Here is a 23,166-nt window from a genome sequence, read left to right as displayed (position 1 = left end):
GAGACAGCGACATATGGGATAAGCCGCGTGCCAGGTGCTAATGGGAGACACAACGCTGTGATCTCCAGCAAAACTCCTGACTTGCAGGAGTGACATGTTCTAGGGGGGAAGAGCCTTGTTTTTCATGTTTTATTTGCGTGTTTGTGAAACTGCATGCAGTCCAGTGTTGATTATATTTCCATGAAGGTGAAACAGACTAATCTCTGGTTTAAGAAGCACATAACTACCCTTGCTCTATTTGCTGTCCTGTTCTGTTTAGTCTGTACATGCCCGACTTCCAGTACAACTCTGAGTTCTGCCGTGTACAGAAGTACACAGACGACACGGCTAGCGTGGGATGTACCAGGAATGGACATGAGGATGATTACAGAAAACTGATCCAGGACTTTTTGGACTGGTGGGACACAAACCACCTGCACCTCAAGACCACCAAGACCAGAAAACGGTGGTGGACTTCAGGAGAAACAGGACGCACCGGGAACCTGTTCTCATTAAAGGTGATGGTGTGGAGGTGGCTCACACCCACAAATACCTGGGAGTGCCAATTCCAATACCGATCATCCAGGACTGAAATCGGCTGATACCGATCACATGGATTAATTATACATTTGTCACTTTATTTATAATGAGTGCTATTGGCCAGGGGTGGCAAATAAAGAGGAAAAGTCAGGACAATTCCAAGGTGCCTTGACTGCCAGGGGGGCCAAAAAATAGGTAATGACTAATAAAATGAGTAATTAATAAAGGGGGGGGGGGTGATTTTGTCCTGGCTGCACCCCTGCTACTGGCTATATGATATGAAAAAAATGAAAAAAGACACCATAAAAAATCACCTTAATTTAGACAAAAACATATTCGACTTACTTTTTGAAGACAACATGAAACTTCCAAAGGATGACTCGTCTTCTTTAAGGAGCCTTTGGATGTGAGAGTACATTGGTGAACTTCCACTCTTCCACTGCTGAGAAAGGCTGGTCAACTCGTCCGATGAATTCAATGATTTTTCGGGTTATTTGCTTAGCCGTCTGACTGTCGCACACACACAGTACGCACTACGCTACGCTACGTTAGCTGCCTTGTGCATGATGATCACACCGTGAGCATCGAAAACTCACCAGACACCGTCAAGTGTTTGGTCTTCAAATGCCGTATTCAAGCTTTCTGAAGGTGCTAGCCCCGCAAGGTAGTTTCCGTGGAACGTGTTGGCAGTTACGTTCCACACGGCAGACGTGATTGTTGTTTGTGGGAGGGGAAAGTGGGAGGACGCTGCCAAAGATGTTAGTTAGGTCAATAAGCTACGCTGCACGAAAGATGATTGGCTTTCATGATCACGTTGAAAAGCATTTATCACCATTTGCCGATCTCGTGACTTTTCATGGAAATCGGACGATAATGATCGGTGGACGATCGATTGGCGCACCCTAGCTTACAGTAATATCTGTACGTACTGTTGTGCGTTTGTATGTGAAAATCCGCAATAAGAACTCAAAAAACTCTTTGTCTCGTTAGATTAGGTATTAGAGCCAAGCAAGTGGAAATACTCATCAATCAGTAGCTGTGCCCACATGGAAGTAGGCGCGCCAAAGGGATGGTAGCTCTTCCCTGGCTCTGTATCGGTCTACAACTGCTTTCTGTTGCAGCAGGAATGTGAAAATTCCTGTTGGACTCTCATGTTTTCAACCAAAAAAAAATAAAAATCAGTCGCCACACACTCATGAAGGGATCCAACACATCAGAGTGTGTGAGGCTGCGTGGTGATGACGAGTGGCGTGGACGTAAGCAAGCACCAAGCGCCAAGCGCCAAGGCAGAGCAGCACTTCACTGCCTGATGCGTTGCCACATGGACAGAGAAGGTACTGCAGCACTCCAGAGATGAAAACGTTAATGAAGACACTCTTAGAAACAAAACTCTCCACATCGTTTTGCCTTTAAAAACGTCTGACAGACCTCGGTCACTGTGTACGTACGAGTGGGAGGCAGAAGGCTAGCTGGACTCGAGTTAGATAGAAACCGTGGCTACTTCCCGGCATGCTCTTCGGCACCAACGTCCATTTCACTCTGACAGTCTGATTTCTTTTCACACCATCTGACCTGGACTTTACCTCATAGCAGATCAACAGCACACAACCCCGTCACCCACCAGAGAGAATCAATTAACTACTATCACTGCTCCACTTCTCTCTGGAAGGCTCTGATGCCGAGTTGTGTCCTCTCTGTGCCTGGGTACAAAAGTTCACCTGACATGCATCATTTTTGTTGGGATAAATAAAAAGATACAGTTTGCTCAGGGCCACGATGCCTGCACTGCAGAGATAGCAGCCTGTACTCGCCCTGAGTGGGTAGCGACTGATGCCAGCACAATAAATCAAAGATGGCGCCCTCCGTGGCAGACGTCTCTGTGACACTCTCCCGTGTTTTTCTATTTTTTGCTATTTTATTGTTCATTTTGGACATTCAACACACTCACGCAGTACATTACAACAGAGAGACACTTTTGAACATCGGCAGGGTTCACCATGAACCTTCATTTAGCCTCTCAGACTTTGCCTTTCTTCTGCGCCGGGAGAACGCAGCAGCCTGCGGACCTGGTGAGCTGAATACCCGGCGAGCAAAGCATCCAAGGCGTAAACGAGGCAAGCGAGCCGGCCTGCATGCTAGGCTAAAAGCTAGAGCGACGAGGCCACCGCTACCAAGCCTGCTGCTAGCCAACGTCCGCTCTCTTGAAAACAAGATGGACGAACTACGAGCAAGGATTACAGCTCAACGTGAGATCAGGGAATGCTGTGTCCTCACCTTCACAGAAACCTGGCTGACGGAGGATATACCGGACTCGGCGATCCAGTTGGAATCATTTGCTGCTTACCGGGGAGATCGGACTTTAGCGTCTGGTAAACACAGAGGTGGCGGCGTCTGTGTTTACGTAAACAAACGGTGGTGCACAGACGTACAGACGATGGAAAAGCACTGCTCGCAGGACATTGAGCTGCTGATGGTGAAATGCAGACCTTTTTATTTGCCTCGTGAGTTTAGTGCTGTGTATTTAACTGCTGTTTACATCCCACCACGAGCTAACACTGCTAATGCACTAGGCCTCCTGCATGACATCATTGATAAACACGAGACCAAACACCCAGACGCTGTATTCATTATGTCTGGCGATTTCAACCACTGTAACCTCAGGACTGTCCTCCCCAAATAATACCAGCATGTGAGCTTTCCCACAAGGGAAAATAACATCCTGGACCAAGTCTACAGCAACATGAAAGGTGCTTTGAAGGCTGTTCCAAGACCCCACTTTGGAAAGGCTGACCACATCTCTATATTCCTTTATCCAACATACAGACAACTTCTTAAAAAAGCTCCCCCTGTACGTACAGCAGTTAAAGTATGGAATGAAGAAACTGATCAAGTACTTCAGGACTGCTTTGGCTGCACAAACTGGGATGTGTTTAAAACTGCAGCGGGGAGGGAAGATTGTACTGTTGATTTGGATGAATATGCTTCTGCTGTTACTGGCTACATTAGCACATGCATAGAGACTGTTACCACCACCAAGTATTACAGAAAATACCCTAACCAAAAACAGTGGATGAACTGTGATGTAAGGGCTAAGCTACGTGCTCGTTCGACTGCATTTGTCATGGGCACCGCTGATGACTACAAAAAGGCCAGATATGACCTGAGGAGGTCCATACGAGAGGCCAAAAGACAGTACAGACAGAAGCTGGAGGGCTACTATTCCACCTCAGACCCTCGGCGCATGTGGGCGGGGCTCCAGCACATCACAGACTATCGACAGCAGAGTAGCGTAGCCACGTCCAGCCAAACCACACTTCCTGATGAGTTGAATGAGTTCTATGCCCGCTTTGACACCCAAACTCCTGATGAGCAGAGAGGGTGGCTGAACCTGGGGAGCACACAGGACTCACCTCTCATGGTGACATCAGCTGATGTGCGCAGGGTTCTAAACAAAACAAACCCACGAAAAGCAGCAGGCCCAGACAACATCTCAGGACGTGCACTTCGGGTTTGCTCATCAGAGCTAGCTGATGTGCTTGCTGACATATTTAACCTGTCGCTTGCACAAGCATCTGTACCGACCTGCTTTAAGTCCACCACCATAGTGCCCGTACCCAAGAAGAGCAACGTGACCTGCTTGAATGACTATCGCCCTATAGCACTCACTCCTATTGTTATGAAGTGCTTTGAAAGATTAGTCATGACCCACATCAAAAAGAGCATCCCGGCGGCAACCGTGGACCCTCTACAGTTTGCATATCGCCAGAACCGGTCCACGGATGATGCAGTCAACACTGCCATCCACACAGCCCTTTCTCACCTACAGGGCCAGGACACATACGTCAGAATGCTATTTATAGACTATAGCTCTGCTTTTAATACAGTCTGCCCCCACAAACTCACAAATAAGCTCCTCACACTTGGCCTGTCTCCCTCCCTCTGTAACTGGGTGTTTAACTTTCTCACAGGCAGGCCCCAGTCAGTCAGAGTCCACAACCGCACATCCAGCTCAAGAATTGTGAGCACTGGGACCCCACAGGGGTGTGTGCCGAGTCCACTCCTCTACACGCTCTTCACCTACGATTGCGTGGCCTCCCAGAACAACACCAGCATCATTAAATTTGCGGATGACACTACAGTCATCGGACTGATCACTGGTGGTGTTGAAACATCATACAGAAGAGAGGTGGCGGACCTCATAGCTTGGTGTCGTGATAACAATCTCCTTCTCAATACAGATAAGACTAAAGAGATGATCATCGACCCAAGAACAAGGGAAAAGGAGCCGCATAGACCCCTGTTTATTGATGAGACTGAGGTGGAGAGGGTGAAAACCTTCAAGTTCCTTGGCACACACATCAGCGAGGACCTCACCTGGTCTCACAACACCCAACAAATTCTGAAGAAGTCCCAAAGGAGACTGTACTTCCTGAGAAGACTGAGGAAATTTGGCATGTCCACCACAATCCTGAGTTGCTTCTACAGATGCACTATGGAAAGTGTCCTTACCGCCTCCATCACTGTTTGGTACGGTAACTGTACAACACGTGATAGGAAGGCACTCCAGCGGGTGATCAAGACCTCACAGAACATTGTTGGGGCAGCCCTCCCCTCACTGCAAGACATTTATAAAACTAGAGTCCTACGAAGAACACACAACCTCATCAAGGACAGCACACATCCACAACACTCATTATTCACACTCCTACCGTCAGGCAGACGCTACAGGAGTTTGAAGTCCAGGACCACAAGGCTGGCAAACAGCTTTTACCCACAGGCCATCAGGCTCCTCAACGAAGCACTCGCACACGGCGCACGCAACACACGCACACACTCATAGCACTTTATTTATTTATTTATTTGTATTATTTACTTGTATTAATGTCTCGTCTGTTGTTGTTGCTTAATTTATTGGTATATATGTTTATGTGTTTATGTTTCTTATGTTCTTATTCTTTCATTTGTTTTCTTTCTTTTCTTGGGAGAATGAACAGAATAAGATTTTCATTGCATAGTATAACTGCTGTTGTACTATGCACATGACAATAAAACTCTCTTGAATCTTGAATCTTGAATAAATAAAACTGGACACCCTCAATAAAATATAACAACACTTACATATCCAAAGTAAAACGACTAAAATCTTAATCACCCATTACCCATATATTCATTAGTATATCTTTCTTCAGTTATGATTCTAGGGATTATTAGTTTATTACTAACCTGCAATAAACGCCTGTTGTTCCTGGTAATCAAGTCTGGTGCTTGTGTGTCTCACCCAACATTACAGTAACATCACTGACATCTAGTGACCAGTGTAGAGTACTATGTATCATCACAATGTCTTTGAATGTGTCTCTGAATGGGTTTTATTTGTTGAAAACGCTTCATTTAGGTAAAACAAACGTGTGAAATATGTAGTTTTCGCTTATAATCGGGCGTATTCAACCACAAAACAGCACCAGCCGCACAATTCGAAGCAAAAAGTGGCGAGGCATTACTGTTTCTGGTAAAATATTGATACTTTTTCATATTTATTAGTTATATAAAACTGACAATGCATGGGGGGAGATGACCGCAATCTGTCCCAGCAACATCTGGTCAGTTTCATGTATGTGCATGAGTCCACTTTAATCATTTATTTTTATAACTATTTCCAAAAAATAAAGACAAGCAGAAATGCATCCAACTGGGCATCTTTTAGAAGTTGTCACGTGTCCCATTGAAAGACCATTGGATTGTAGCTGCTCGGTCAAATGGTGATTTACGACCTCATCAACTTTTATATAAAGCTTTGGCAATAAAACATCATAAACAAATCAGAGCTTAAGGAGGAGAGAGAATTTTGGGCCAAGTGTACTGTGACCTGTCTTTTGCGAGGAAAAATCATCTCTTTGGGAGATGAATAGCAATAAATCCAATGTATCCGTCTTTGTGTAGCACATAAATAAACAGTACATCTTAAAGTAACGCCATTCCTGAGCGTATTTAACGCTCATAGCAGAAAGTCAGTGCAGGAGCATATTTATAGTTTGTGAGCATGACTGATTAACTGCAGATGAAGCCATATTTCATACAGCTGAGGTATTTATGACATGCTGTTGACACAATCACAAGCATTTCATCCAGTTGCCACTCACCAACCCCCCCATTAAAAATGCATGCCAGATGTATTAGGAGGAAGTCATGGATGGAGACTGCAGCCCTTTCATTCTGCTGAGCTGTGTGTGGATAAAGTGGGGGGGGAAAAGCGGGGAAAAAGAAAATCAGTGGAAGAGGACGGTCAGCATAAACACGGCCGCTCTTGCTTTCAGCACCTTCCTCGATAGACCGTTCCCCGCTGCAATAGACTGATCCGAGCGGGGACTGTAGCAGAAATGAAGGATTTTTTTGCTGACTTTTGCAAGGACTGAGGTTGGCGGGGGATGTGGGTGGACCTGCCAGACCAAGGAGGGGGGGAAGTGGACTCAAATAAAGAAAACGTAGCCCACACACAGTACTGGCGATTAAGCCTTGGGAAGAGAAATGGCAAAAGAGGTTTTCAATTGGCCCGCCAAACATACCAAATAATGTAAAACAGGCGTGCCATTACGTCGATCGCGAGCTACCGGTCGATAGCGGAGGTAGATTGGATCAACTGCATAAACGTCACTGCAGATGTCATATGACATCAGTCCGATTATGCGGTAAGATGCCTATATCTATAACTAAACTTATCCGTTAACTTGCAGCGGCTAGCGGCTTTGCTTGGTGGAATGAACTCCACTATAGAAATGCGTGTTTTCTACTCTTCCGTTTCTTTAACTATTATTTCATGATGAATTGTAAAAATGCTGAAACTTTTTTAATATGTTGCCTTGACTTCAGCAGCATTGTCTTTTACAAAATGATTTTCATTTCTTCAATATGCGGAATGTTTGATAGCAAATGCTAACTGGACTGTTAAATGCAACATACTCACATACTGGATTGTGGACTACCTCACCAACCGGCCCACAGTGTGTGAGGACCCGGGACTGTGTGTCAGAGACTCTTCTCTGCAGTGTAGGGGCCCCCCAGTTCCTCTTGCCACCTAGAGAAGTTCTCTGACGACGCTGTTGGACTCATCACAGATGGGGACGACCGGTCGTGGAGAGAACTCATTCAGGAACTTTGTGAACTGGTGCCAGCAAAACCACCTCTTCATAAATGCCAGCAAGACCAAGGAACTGGTTGTGGACTTTCGTTGGCGCCCCCACACCCCCCCATCACCAGTGAACATCCAGGGAAGGGACATCGAGATGGTGACATTTGTCTAAACCATAAGCTAGGCCGGACGGACGACACGACTGCACATTATAAAAAAGGAGGCTGAGGTCCTTTGGGGTGCAGGGGGCTCTCCTGAAGACCTTCTATGACTCCGTGACGGCCTCTGCTATCTTCTATGGCGTGGTCTGCTGGGGGAGCAGCATCACAGCAGCTGACAGGAAGAGGCTGGACAAACTGATAAAGAAGGCCATCTCTGTCCTGTGGTGTCCTCTGGAGCAGGTGGAGGACGTGTGCAGCCAAGTTGTCCTCCATGATGGACAATGACTCCCACCCCCTCCAACACACACTCGCTGCACTAAGGAGCTCCATTAGTGACAGGATGATACATCCAAAGTGTATGAAGAAGATGCATCGCAGGTCTTTCCTTCCAGCAGCTGTCAGGCTCCTTAACACAAACTGCTCCAAAAATCCTGTACAATAACCGTGCAATAACTGTGCAATAAACCTGTGACTTGGCCAAATGTATACTGCTTTATATAACCTCTTGATTTGATTTGTATTACCATGACTTTGCACTTGTAAACCTGGCATTTACCCTTGTGGGACTAGTCTTATCTTATCTAAGACTTCCAGTATCTTATCATACCATAAAATGCCACGCCACGCCACGCCACGCCACGCCACGCCACGCCACGCCACGCCACGCCACGCCACGCCACGCCACGCCACGTCACGTCACGTCACGTCACGTCACGTCACGTCACGTCACGTCACATCACATCACATCACATCACATCACACCATACCATACCATACCATACCATATCATATCATATCATACCATACCATACCATACCATATCATATCATATCACATCATATCATATCATACCATATCATCATATCATATCATGTCATATCATATCATATCATATCATACCATATCATATCATATCAATCATATCATATCAATCATATCATATCAATCATATCATATCATATCATATCATATCACACCATAAAATACCATATCGTACCGTACCATACCATACCATACCATACCATACTATACCATATCACACTATACCATACCATACCATATCATATCATATCATATCATACCATATCATATCATACCATACCATACCATACCATATCATATCATATCACATCATATCATATCATACCATACCATATCATCTTATCATATCATGTCATATCATATCATATCATATCATATCATAAAATACCATACCATACCATACCATATCATATCATATCATATCACATCATATCATACCATACCATACCATACCATACCATATCATATCATATCATATCATATCACATCATATCATACCATACCATATCACATCATATCATATCATATCATATCATATCATATCATATCATATCATATCATATCATATCATATCATATCATATCATATCATATCATATCATATCATATCATACCATACCATACCATACCATACCATATCATATCATATCATATCACATCACATCATATCATACCATATCATATCATATCATATCATATCATATCATACCATATCATATCATATCATATCATAAAATACCATACCATACCATACCATATCATATCATATCATATCACATCATATCATATCATACCATACCATACCATACCATATCATATCATATCATATCACATCATATCATACCATATCATATCATATCATATCATATCATATCATATCATATCATATCATATCATATCATATCATATCATATCATATCATATCATACCATATCATATCATATCATATCATAAAATACCATACCATACCATACCATACCATATCATATCATATCATATCACATCATACCATACCATATCATATCATATCATATCACATCACATCATACCATATCATATCATATCATATCATATCATATCATATCACATCATATCATACCATACCATACCATACCATACCATATCATATCATATCATATCACATCATATCATACCATATCATATCATATCATATCATATCATATCATACCATACCATACCATACCATACCATATCATATCATATCATATCACATCACATCATACCATATCATATCATATCATATCATATCATATCATATCATAAAATACCATACCATACCATACCATACCATACCATACCATATCATATCATATCAATCATATCATATCAATCATATCATATCATATCATATCATATCATATCATATCATATCATATCATATCATATCATATCACACCATAAAATACCATATCGTACCATACCATACCATACTATACCATATCACACTATACCATACCATACCATACCATATCATATCATATCATATCATATCATATCATACCATACCATAACATACCATACCATATCATTCAAGATACAAGATACAAGAGAGTTTTATTGTCATGTGCATAGTAAAACAGCAGTTATATGTAGCCAGTAACAGCAGAAGCATATTCATCCAAATCAACAGTACAATCTTCCCTCCCTGCTGCAGTTTTAAACACATCCCAGTTTGTGCAGCCAAAGCAGTCCTTGATCAGTTTCTTCACTCCACACTTTAACTGCTGTACTTACAGGGGGAGCGTTTTTAAGAAGTTGTCTGTATGTTGGATAAAGGAATATGGAGATGTGGTCAGCCTTTCCAAAGTGGGGTCTTGGAACAGCCTTCAAAGCACCTTTCATGTTGCAGTAGACTTGGTCCAGGATGTTATTTTCCCTTGTGGGAAAGCTCACATGCTGGTAATATTTGGGGAGGACAGTCCTGAGGTTACAGTGGTTGAAATCGCCAGATATAATGAATACAGCGTCTGGGTGTTTGGTCTCGTGTTTATCAATGATGTCATGCAGGAGGCCTAGTGCATTAGCAGTGTTAGCTCGAGGTGGGATGTAAACAGCAGTTAAATACACAGCGCTAAACTCACGAGGCAAATAAAAAGGTCTGCATTTCACCATCAGCAGCTCAATGTCCTGCGAGCAGTGCTTTTCCATCGTCTGTACGTCTGTGCACCACCGTTTGTTTACGTAAACACAGACGCCGCCACCTCTGTGTTTACCAGACGCTAAAGTCCGATCTCCCCGGTAAGCAGCAAATGATTCCAACTGGATCGCCGAGTCCGGTATATCCTCCGTCAGCCAGGTTTCTGTGAAGGTGAGGACACAGCATTCCCTGATCTCACGTTGAGCTGTAATCCTTGCTCGTAGTTCGTCCATCTTGTTTTCAAGGGAGCGGACGTTGGCTAGCAGCAGGCTTGGTAGCGGTGGCCTCGTCGCTCTAGCTTTTAGCCTAGCATGCAGGCCGGCTCGCTTGCCTCGTTTACGCCTCGGATGCTTTGCTCGCCGGGTATTCAGCTCACCGGGGCCGCAGGCTGCTGCGTTCTCCCGGCGCAGAAGAAAGGCAAAGTCTGAGAGGCTAAATGAAAGTTCATGGTGAACCCTGCCGATGTTCAAAAGTGTCTCTCTGTTGTAATGTACTGCGTGAGTGTGTTGAATGTCCCAAATGAACAATAAAATAGCAAAAAATAGAAAAACACGGGAGAGTGTCACAGAGACGTCTGCCACGGAGGGCGCCATCTTTGATTCAAGAGATTCAAGATTCAAGAGAGTTTTATTGTCATGTGCATGGTAAAACAGCAGTAATACCATGCAATGAAAATCTTATTCTGTTCATTCTCCCAAGAAAAGAAATCCTATCATATCATATCATATCATATCATATCATATCATATCATATCATGTCATGTCATGTCATGTCATGTCATGTCATGTCATGTCATGTCATGTCATGTCATGTCATGTCATGTCATGTCATATCATATCATATCATATCATATCATATCATATCATATCATATCATATCATATCATATCATAAAATACCATACCATACCATACCATATCATATCATATCATATCACATCACATCACATCATACCATACCATACCATACCATACCATATCATATCATATCATATCATATCATATCATATCATATCATATCATATCATATCATATCATATCATATCATATCATATCATATCATATCATATCATATCATATCTTGAGCTGCTTGATGATGGATGCACCACAAATCTGGCCATCCAGTCTTATATACTTCAGTCGTAATGTGGGCGCCCTAAGAGATTGACTTGAGTGGTTCTATTAACATCGCATGTGCAGTTCGGTTGACTTAGAAATGTGAGACTTTCTCCTGTGATTCCATTCCATAATAGTCCTCGCATCCGTGTAATGAGACACCTTGCTCGGCGGAGGAAGATATGAGATCGGTCGGCCGTTAAAACAACACATCTGTTATTACTTGACAACTTAATTTGCCATTTATAGACGCTCCTCTGACGTGTGCCAGATTGCCATTTTAATTGTTTCTGCAGGCGTGGGATCCTCTGTGGACTGCTTGTTACGCTGCTTGCGGACTAGCACATTATACGCATATTATATTACAAATACAGGCAAATGTGTAACATGAGCAACGGCACAAGTCAGTAACTATATTATGTCATTTAATGCAAATAAAGTAGCCCGATATTACCCACACAGGTGCACTATCATTGCCATCTAATAGAGACCTTTATTGTGAAGGGGCTGCGGCCGGTGTGTCTTTGTCTGCAGCCACCGAGAAGATTATATGTAGATCATTTTACTCACTGGAGGCTCCAGCTTGCCTCCTTGCGAGCATGCGAGCACCACAGAGCGCAAACACACGAAGATCATGGATGGCAAAAACGGGGGCGTGGTCTCCTTGAGTCGCCCCTTATTCAACATATCATAACAAATAAGGAGCGTAACTTTCTCAATAAAGAGCAAATAGAGAGAATATAGCAGTGCACTTAAGAACTTGATCATAAAACGTATTTCCACTTCTTCAGATGATTTCAGTCAATCACGAAATGAGGAAGGAGGCGTCCCGGGGTCAAACAGTTGCCACCATGTAAAAGCTTCATTAATGTACTGGGAGCGTAAGATAAGAATTTGGGGTGCGGAAGGCAACGTAAAACGACACAATGCTCATGCTCTGATGCGATGAGTATTTCTGACAATTCTCTTATTTTTACACCAGCACGCCAGGTAAGAATGCAAACATTTCCTGTACAGATAACAAATCCTGCATGAAGGTGACAGTTTAACCCCGGGACCGGGGATTTGCTAAGCGGGAACCAAAAGCTACAAAATGCCAAAGAAAAAGCAAAAAACGCACACAGGGCTAATTCTTTGATGCCCACTGAGGTGAACTTTGGTGAGTTGTGTTGAAGTCACTTTGAAATGTAAAGCATACATGAATATTAACAGCAGTTATGTTCTTTTTACACTTTTTTTTACACAAATTTCACCTCAAGCCTGTACTTCCTGTACAGTTAATATAGTCTGCTGTGATGGTGACAGCTTGACCCTGGAACAGACTATTTCCATTTCCTTTACTTCCTATGGGGTAGTGTTACAAACCAGCAGAGCTTCAAAAGACACTCGTGCTCCTGTGCGGACTCCAGAACCAACTCCCTTTCAAAGACTGAAACACTTCTTCTGTGTTTTCTTTGGCACGGCGCACACGTCCCAGCGGCCAGAGAACCAAAACCTTATCAGACGCAAACACGCCGCCCACGCTCGCTAGCCTTGAGATGACGTCAGAAGGCCCGTCCTTCTGAAGTCCACTTCTGGACAATGACAGCGCTCTTCACTGTGACTCACAACAACAAGCACCCCAAAAGTGTATTGCGCTCGCATCATTAGCTTTTACAGGATGTAAATTACAGGCCTTTATCGCAATGCACCCCAATGCATCATGTGTCATGTCAGGGATGGTGTACGGGCTGAGAAGGAGGTTCAAATAGAAGGTGGTGATTATCTCCCAGCTTTGTGAGATGCCAAGATCTCACCTGAAAAGCTGCACCTGTATGTGAGACACTTGAAGGTCATGTCACCCCGCCATAATCTCCTGTCATTCCATCGTGCTGCGCCTGCTTGGGAAGCTGCCATGTTTTTTTCTTTCTATTTGTCTCCCACACGTCTGCACACATGCGTGATACTCGCTTGCTGTTTTTCTGCACACTCGTCCTGCTTGAGGAGTAGCAGGCATTACAACAACACCCCAACTAATCCATGAATGAATCATGTAAGGGTTGGGATGGACGCCTTCATTCCATTGTATGATTCTAATTTTGTGAAGACAGTTTGGAGAAGACCAGCATGAGTCTCTAAGTGGTCTGGATCGAAGATCGGGACCTACAGACCGCATAAATGCTCACAAGCATCCTCGGTCAACTTTCCAGAGAAGTGGAGGCTGTTTGAGCTGCAAACGATCTGCATTTTAACAACATGTTTCTCCTTCCTGTGGGTGTATTACTTTGTACACATCTGCCAGGTTTCTCTTACCTCCCACGAGGAACATCGATGTCATCTTTCCGCCAGCGCACGTTGGGCTGGGGGTCTCCTTGCACCTGGCAGCGGAACTCCACCATCTCATCCTCCAGCACCACCTGGTTGATGGGCCTGCGGAGGAAGGTGGGTCGCTCTGCGAAATGGAAGACACATGACATCCCTCACCACAATGGAAGGCAACAACGACCATGCTTAGCAATATACATCATGCTAATACGTGTCAATCATAACGTATGTTTAATACCACTCTCACAACGCAAGGGAACCAAAAGCAACACATAAATAAGCATCTGACAAAACGCAACATCTACTTCTTCAGCAATCCTTATGTGGGACATGAAACATGTCTTTCTTTTTTCTTTGTGTTCTGAAGATATAAAAACAGACAAAAAGAGACAGCTCTCTACTGCACTAAGTGGGAAGCAGCTATTCCACCTATAAAGCCTTCTGAAAAAACACTCCAAAAAGCGGCAACAACGCTGCATGTGCATACAATGTGACGCACATATTAACCAAGATTCAGCGACATTGTTATTGCTATTATGAACATTGTTACGCCAGAGAAGTACTTTCCTGGCTTACTGACACCTTGCCACACCACACCGGCGAGCTACCAGCCGGCTGGCGACTGGCTTCACCACACACTCGCCCTCAGCGCATCACAACGCCTCAGGCCACCACGCTGAGGCTACACGCTGGAGCTGCTGCTGCATTTTTATGTTTTGAGTTTGGAAAAGTTAACGGAGGTGTAGCCGTTCGTTTCTGTGTTGCTATGTGAACAAGCTAATTCCCCATTTTAATCCTACTTTATCCTTATTTTGGCATTTTTATTTCTTCCTTTTCCTTAACACTGCACAATCACCTTCCTTCTTTTCACACAATTTGAACACAATTGAAATGACAAAACGTAAGCCTACACGTGGAAGCTATGGTGTGAATGGATTATCAGTAGAGAAAGGGTAGGGCTAAATAACATATGCTTTTTCCTACTCCTTTTCGGACACACTGAATTGTGCAAATGCAAGGTCATGTGATGTTCCTACTGTAAATGATGAAGCACGTCTGAAACAAATGAACCATACATGATATTTGTTTGATTGTGCAGGTGTTCAGTTGCATAAAGCTTACCAAACACAGTGACCTGCGCCGTCTCGCTGTCCCTCTCTCCCACCATGTTGGTGCCCACACAAATGTACATGCCAGCATCACTCTTCCTCGTGTTGGAGATCATCAGCTTCCCTCCACGGATCTTAGAGAAAAGACAGCATTTTTAGTGCGCGGATGTTATTTCTGATTCATCCTGCAAACAACATTTCAAGCCTCTTTTACACAAAATAGACCCAATGGATCAGAACCATAAGGAAAGACACAGTAATGAAGATGGTAAGTTACTGCTTAGTCTATGAGGCATTTCAGTATATAAACACAACATACTCACAGTGACCCTGTCATCCTTGTCCTCGATTCGCACTTTGTCCTTCTTCCAGTAGATGGTAGGCTCGGGGTGGCCTCTGGGAGGAACGCACTCCAGGATGGCCGGTTCTCCCGCCGCCACCACCACGTCGGTGGGGTTCTGTCGGAAGTCGTCTCGCAGCACTGAAGAGAAAACGGAAACAGGATAAACCTACTAAGTCAAAAATGGAAAGGTATGCCTTTTCGTATTAGTACGTCGAGTAACAATGTGGATTTCATGCCAAAACAATCCCAGCTACTTAAACGCGATGTACGGCTTTGTGCGGCACCAGAGAAAGCTAATTGGAAGTACTGGGGGCCCCGGTGGAGGCAGCAGAACAAACAGACAGCATGCCCTGAAGCATGGTGTCATTCACATGTACGGGCTGATGGGTGGGAGGGATGCATGCAACACTGCACATACAACCCCCCCACCTGCTGAGTCGTGCTCATGCTAAAAAAACATGTTTGATAAACAAGGGGGGCCTTGTGTCTAATCAGCCTCAGGTAGGCCTTTCATCACTCTGATAGCCTCTCAGAGAAACACACAGCAGCCACTCATTATCCAGCATGACCAGCACACGCACGCACACACACACACGCACACGCACGCACACACACACACGCACACGCACACACACACATACACACACACACACACACACACACACACACGCACACACACGCACACGCTAGTGCAGGAAACTAAACCCTGAGATGAAGGTGCATTTAAAGAATCCATAGAGAAGGGTCACACTGACCGCCTCCTGCTGCGAGCTCTCCAACGAATCCTTCAGCGTTTCATCCACGATAAATCTAATTCGGAGAACGCCACTTTCAGGAGTTCCTGATTCAGCAGGCGTGTGGATGTGCACCTCCTCCTGATGATCGAAGAGGACGAAGCTGGGTGGAGGATGTTTGAGGAGGTTCTAAATGAAAGGTGGCCACAGGTCCTTATGTAAATTCCACAAGTGGGGGGTGACAGGATTATAAGAGGGGTTAACTGGTCCCACCGCTCTGGGCACCTTCGCCCTGCTTAGCCTCATGCTGGAAAGCGGCACAGACATGCTACCTCTTATTTATTTTCACTGTGGAGAGGCAGAGTGGGGCGGGGGGACGAGAGGAAGCTTTCAACCCAATTATCTGGGGGGGTACAGTGTGGCACTCTTGTGTGACATGAATGCAAATGAAAGGAGAAGAAAGACACAGAAGCAGAAACAGGTTTCTATGTCTCCAATGCAGGACTTCCCTCTAATTTAAAGAGCTCAGGTAATTAGAGGACCCCCACCCTCCCCTCGTACGGACTCCACCTCTGCTGCACGCGCTCCCTTTTGTTTGCTTTCCAAATGGAACTCCTGATGGCTGCAAGCATGGAGCGATGTGCTCCAGACACAATACACCTTGTTGGTACTGAAGCGTTCATTCCTGATGGCACCCCTGGGGACTGGATGCAAACAGCCTTTCCCCCCCCCCCAATCTAATTTAATCAGCAGAGGAAGTTCATGCATCCCAACGCTACAGAGCGCAAAAATGATACATGATGATATGAAGGGCATCTTGCAGTTTTGCACAGCTGCAATTAGCAAATATGAGTGAATAATAATGTGAAAGGATTAATAGACTGTTTGGAGTCAACTTCTCTCCTCCAAGATCAAATCTACACTAACGCCCCACATAAAGTTAATTATTGGACCCAAAGGCAAAGATGTGTACCCTTGGTCATGGTTACATGAACCCCTTCAGTAGCGAACGTTTTCGACGACCTGGACTGATCTTTCATGGCACACAGATTATTGTGCCTTTTTCCGTTCTCTAGTAATCGTCAGTAGAACATACTTGTAGTACGTTCCTGACTAGAAAGGGCAGGAAAACTTTTTGTGAAAAGATACATTTCAAGCATAGCTTTTTCACATTTTTTTGCTTTTGTGACAGCTCAAATATCACAAAAAGGTTGTTTTACACCAAAATAACAATAGATTTACAAATATAACACCGTGAACTGTTTCCACTTTTCATGTTTGTAACTAAACTGTGTGTGTGCATGTGTGTGCACGCGTGTGCACGCGTGTGCATGTGTTAAAATGTCCCTACAATGCGTAACTTTCTGCACGCTACGCTCCTCCACGCTCTTCCACTTCCTCCCTGCTGTCGAGTGTGTTTTTACATGCAAAAGGTCCATGCCGAGCTCTTACCAAATGCACTTCTGCCACCTTTTGGACGTTTTTATGGTTTAAACTGCTTTAAAATGACATCCATTAGTGCGCAGTTGCATCATCACCTATTTTTGCCTCTCAAACAAAGATTGTAAAAGACGTATAAATACATCTTTGGGATCGAACATTGGGGTTTATAAAAACGTACAAATACTTCTTTGGTATTGAATGAGTTAAGGGACATGACATGACGACAGCTGCACAATTCAACTTGTCCGAAAAGGAGTAGGAAGAAGCAGATTGTATTAATCCTACCCCTTCATCCCTTCACTTCCTGTGTTTAAGTGTCACCATTTTCCAGTAGGGAGAGAAAATAAAAGAGAAGCCTACATTTACATGCACACGATATTCCGGTGAAGACTCGTATTCTCTTCAAGACCAGAGAGCAACGACACTACAGGAATCCCTTGCAACTTCACGCTTCACCGTATCATGGTTATTTTCAAATATATTCATAAATCATCCTGTTTTGTGGTGAAATATATCCCATTATTAGTCCAAAAATACGCATATTTAAGCACATTTTACATAGTTTTTGCCTAAATTAAGCATAAATCAAAACTCAAGCAATCAAACATAAAAATGGCTAAATGAACTAAAACACAAATACAAGACATTCACAAAATGCATTCAGAGACGATGTGATGATATGTAGTACTCTGCACTGGTCACTAGGTGTCAGTAATGTTGCTGTAATGTTCGGTGAGACACACAAGCACCAGACTTGATCGCCGGGACAACAGGCTTTTACGGCAGGTTTGAATGATCTCACAACAGGCACAATAATCCCTAAGATGTGTTCCTGTTGCAGCCAACGCCAAAAACAGCCCAAACACAGCTCATAACTCAACTCTGAACCCCCGGCACCACGTCCTGTCCTCCCACCCACTCACCTCCCCTAGCACCGGGACACAATTACAACAACACACACTAACGCGAGTCTTATTTATGTCTTAAATGTCCGTATTTCTCTCACTGTGTCTACTATATTGGGGAATATGAGTGTGAAGGTGACGAAAGGATTATTTCATGTCGAGGGGGCTCTAGTACCATTAAAAAACGTATTTAGAAGTAGTAGATAGTTTTTCGACGCTCTAACTAGGAAAATATTCCATTTGTAAATAAGGAATCCTGCTACGTGGAAATTCACTTGTCACGCTCGGGTCTGGAACCAACTGAACGTGATAAACGAGGGAGTCCTGTATCCCCGTTTACATGTCAATCAGCATATTTATATACGGCATTATATTGGCAATAATAATGTCACGAACTCTAAACCAAACAAACGCAAGACATTTATAAAACTAGAGTCCTACGAAGAACACACAACCTCATCAAGGACAGCACACATCCACAACACTCATTATTCACACTCCTACCGTCAGGCAGACGCTACAGGAGTTTGAAGTCCAGGACCACAAGGCTGGCAAACAGCTTTTACCCACAGGCCATCAGGCTTCTCAACGAAGCACTCACACACGCCGCACGCAACACACACACACACTCATAGCACTTTATTTATTTATTTATTTATTTATTTATTTGTATTAATGTCTCTTCTGTTGTTGTTGCTTAATTTATTGGTATTTATGTTTCTTATGTTCTTATTCATTTTCTTGTGTTTTCTTTCTTTTCTTGGGAGAATGAACAGAATAAGAATTTCATTGCATGGTATAACTGCTGTTTTACTATGCACATGACAATAAAACTCTCTTGAATCTTGAATCTTGAATATTGTTTTTTCCCTAAAAAATACAAAATGCAATAATAATAATAATAATAATAATAATAATAATAATAATAATAATAATAATAATGATAATAATGATAATAATACAAAACTAGACAAAACAAAAGGAAAAAAGAAGAAAAAGAAAGAAAAAAGTGTTAAAAATAAATCATTAATCCTGAATGAGTCATTTTTTGGAAAGCAAAAACTGGTTTCCAAGCTATCAAAGTCACAGCAGTTGATTTTCGACTGCATTTCCCACAAAACAGGCTTATAAGTTTGTGTTCTGGAGGCACGGTGCTTTTGTTTCAAAAGAACACATTCACTGGCTGATAAGCAAGTGTGGCATTTGATGTCAGGAAAAGTCAACTCTTGCTCTGCGGCGGCCCTGTCAGCATTCATGCACCGGATCAAGCGACGCGGGGAGGATAATTGCATTTCTACCCCCATGAAACACTGCACTCGCACCCAAAAACGACTCTCGCCTCCCACCGACGTCTGCAGCGCCGCTTATTAATATTTATATATTTTGTTACAGTCGCGCCCTCCCACTGTTGGCAACCGTCCGTTGGGCTGCAGGCTAAAAAGGAGTCATATCTGAGAAATACTAATCTCTCCGTTTTGCCTCTCACATTTTCTTTATTTATTTGCGAATATTTGGCAAATATCAGAGGATGAATGGCGGTGCAGCCAGTGCGAGCAAACGTGCAGCTCCTCCACCGGGCACGGCATCAAAACCTTCAACTTGAGTACTTGCACTGGGGAGCGGTACAGGGCTTATGAGTGAGGCGGTGGGGTCTCTGCCAAAATAAAAGCCCAAAGTAGACACCCACACAGTGTTACTTAGCGAAGCCGCAATGACCGACGCAGCGGAATCTTCCTGTTTGTTGAAGATGTTTCATCTTTTGTCCAAAAGACTTCTTCAGTTCTAAAAATGGAGTTGTCCTATTTATGTCCCTTGTGGGTGCGTCCCCTGGTGGTGGTCACAGTAGGGCATGGCCTGGCTGGTGAAACACCGTCCTGCATAACTTTAACTCGTTCGGCTTCCAAGGGGCAAAGCAAGTCTTTACCGGCCACCCTTCCCATTGAATGAGGTCATCTTTGGGGGAGAGATGTTTGGACATCGCAAACCCCCTCCTGTGTTGCGGGAGGGTCTTTCCAGTTTGACATAGATGGCTTTTTCACAATTCTTTCAAACCAGCGGTCGTCCCTGTCCAGGATTTTAGACATCATTGTCCTCCAAAGGACTGTCCCTTCTTTTTGAGATGCAAATGGACTGCTGACTCTGAGATCACCAAAACTGCTCTCCTGTGTTTTTATAAGGGTTGTTTGGTCTCTCCGGTGTAGAGGTCATTGCACTGTGTAGCGTAGTAAAGAAGCCTTTTGAACAAAAGGTGAACCGTCTTCAACAAGCAAGAAGAGTCCAGTCCTGTCAAGGTGTCCAATGCTTTTGTCCATAAGAGGACACGTAACAAGGCAAGGATAGGCAAAACATTTGGTCCGGTGTGCCCCCTTTTCTTCCCTACCAGGCATTCCTCAGGGTGAGGGTGACAACGGCTGTCAGTAAGATGAGTGAGCAGCCTTGACTGCGGCGTCCTTACAGCCTGCATACCAAGATAAGTGCTGACAAACACATTCACCGACACCAAGCTCAGGTTCACCCAGGTTGCCTTCACTGACACCCCGACACCACATGTCTGAGGCCCGTTGTGACATTAGCAACACAAAGTGTGAGGCGCTTACACACGCTGTGGGGGTTTTGCATCTTTTTTTGTGTAACACTGCAGCTGTTTACAGCACAAAAGACCCTGCGTGCTTTTAGAGATATTCTTCCCAGGTCAGGGGCTAAGGAACAGAGAGGGAGATTAGAAGCGCTACAAGCCTGGGGACATAAGCCAAAACACCAGTCGTGCTCTGATTGGGAAATAAACCTCACAGACACACAAACACACAACATCTAGGCTGGCTGTAAAGAGGTAGCTCCGAGCTATGATATCATTTCACTGGAGTGCTTCTTGCAAAGAGTGCTCTTACAATGTCTCCCCTTTCAATTGGTCCCGTTGGAGAAGAGAGGCAGGATATTCTACAGGATGTATGTCACCAGATAAAACAGGCCAGCGTGGTCACCGATGTTTCTTACTACTCTGCATGCTGAAGGCAGGAAGAGGGACGATGCCGTACTTTGTAATGCAACCCTGCAACATGAGAAGATCAATGCTTTTCCTTGTTTGCCTCCCACTGGCTAGATACAACCTTTGCCCTCCCCCGTCATCCAGATGCAGAAATTACCCCCTCGGCAGGAAGGCAAGCAGCAGGTTCACACACACACACACACACACACACACACACACACGCACACACACACTCCAGCACCTCAGAGCGAGGCAACAGCTGGAACAATATGGCCGTCTGGCGGCGGAGCCCGAGGCTGCGAATGCTCAAGGGTTCCCAGGCGCAGAGCCTTGACATTAGCGCCGCTCATCATGTGGTCTGTCTGATTTGGACCGGACCAAAAATGTTCAAAAGATTCTTGGTGCACACTTTGGTGTGGTTGGCTTTCGTGTGGCAGTGAAGAACATAGACGACACATCAAGTGAGGACTTGACAGGGCAGCTATCGGGACGTTTTAGGTGATCTAACGCCAATGTTCCCAGCAGATTCTGAAATATACTTTTAAAGACTGCCGTTGTCATGGATACGGAGGGGGAAATGCATTTTCTCCTACAGATTATTTATTTATTTTCTGCCTGCTTTTTGCTGTCATTTGAAGACTGCTCCGTGCCTTTGGGCCCGGTCGCGTTCACATTTGAGCTCAAGTGAACCGAACCGCACCATCTCGTTCACACGTGACCAAATGAACCGTACCACCTAGCAGAGCAAACACACCAGAGTTTGTTTTCACGAAACCGAACTTGACGAGAGTGAAGGCTTTTTCTTCCATTTTCTCAATTCATTATGTTTTTATGAAGCATCGTACACCCCCCCCACCACCCGTCCTTGCTTGTTGTCATCCGTCTGTCTGCTCTGACTGCAGACGCACGTTCTCTATGGACCACGGCCTCAGCGCAGATACGATCTCCCTCTCTATCAGAGCCCCCGGGGATGGTAAATAACACTTTTTAGAGATAAGATGCAGCAAATATGAAAAAGAGCCATGACTGCTGCTGATAGCACAGTGGAGGACAATCAAAGGATGGTGATACAGCGTGAAATGTGCATCTTTTCTATAGGGACGCCTCAGAGGGGAGATGGAGGCGGAGGCGGAGCGTATGTGCTTTGGTGAGACATTAGACAACACAAAGGCGTGATGAGAGGAGCTTGTTCAAGGTCAAAGTGAAGAGGCGGCGAAGACTACAGCGCTTCTGTTTACATGGTGGACCATAAATGCAGAGAAGCAATTACGTCCAAACAACAGCAAGAGAACAAAAGAGCAGAAGCCGTCATCGCTGTGGTAAATATACAGCACTGTGCAAAAGTCTCGGGCCACCACTAGCTAACTTGTGTTGATGTTTTTCAAAGCAGTAAACAGTACAGTTAGCAGGTTTAGGCTAAAATGCTAAAAGCAATGGGCAGTG

At 44.2% G+C, this 23,166-nt stretch overlaps 1 protein-coding gene across 13 annotated transcripts in view; it reads right to left on the bottom strand.

Moving 5' to 3' along the window:
* The window catches only part of robo2 (roundabout, axon guidance receptor, homolog 2 (Drosophila)), a 347,787-nt gene that overhangs the window by 69,083 nt on the left and 255,538 nt on the right, over nucleotides 1-23,166 (bottom strand). For all 13 annotated transcript variants that reach the window (XM_054793262.1, XM_054793266.1, XM_054793273.1 and 10 more), the window contains exons 3-5: nucleotides 15,636-15,793; nucleotides 15,326-15,446; nucleotides 14,192-14,330 (exon numbers count right to left, since the gene is read on the bottom strand). In XM_054793262.1, the coding sequence (XP_054649237.1) occupies nucleotides 14,192-14,330; nucleotides 15,326-15,446; nucleotides 15,636-15,793 (418 nt within the window). The remainder of the gene's footprint in view (nucleotides 1-14,191; nucleotides 14,331-15,325; nucleotides 15,447-15,635; nucleotides 15,794-23,166) is intronic.

The sequence above is a fragment of the Dunckerocampus dactyliophorus genome, chromosome 12 (genome assembly GCF_027744805.1).
Source record: "Dunckerocampus dactyliophorus isolate RoL2022-P2 chromosome 12, RoL_Ddac_1.1, whole genome shotgun sequence".
NCBI lineage: Eukaryota > Metazoa > Chordata > Actinopteri > Syngnathiformes > Syngnathidae > Dunckerocampus > Dunckerocampus dactyliophorus.
This window is presented reverse-complemented; position numbering and strand designations above follow the sequence as displayed.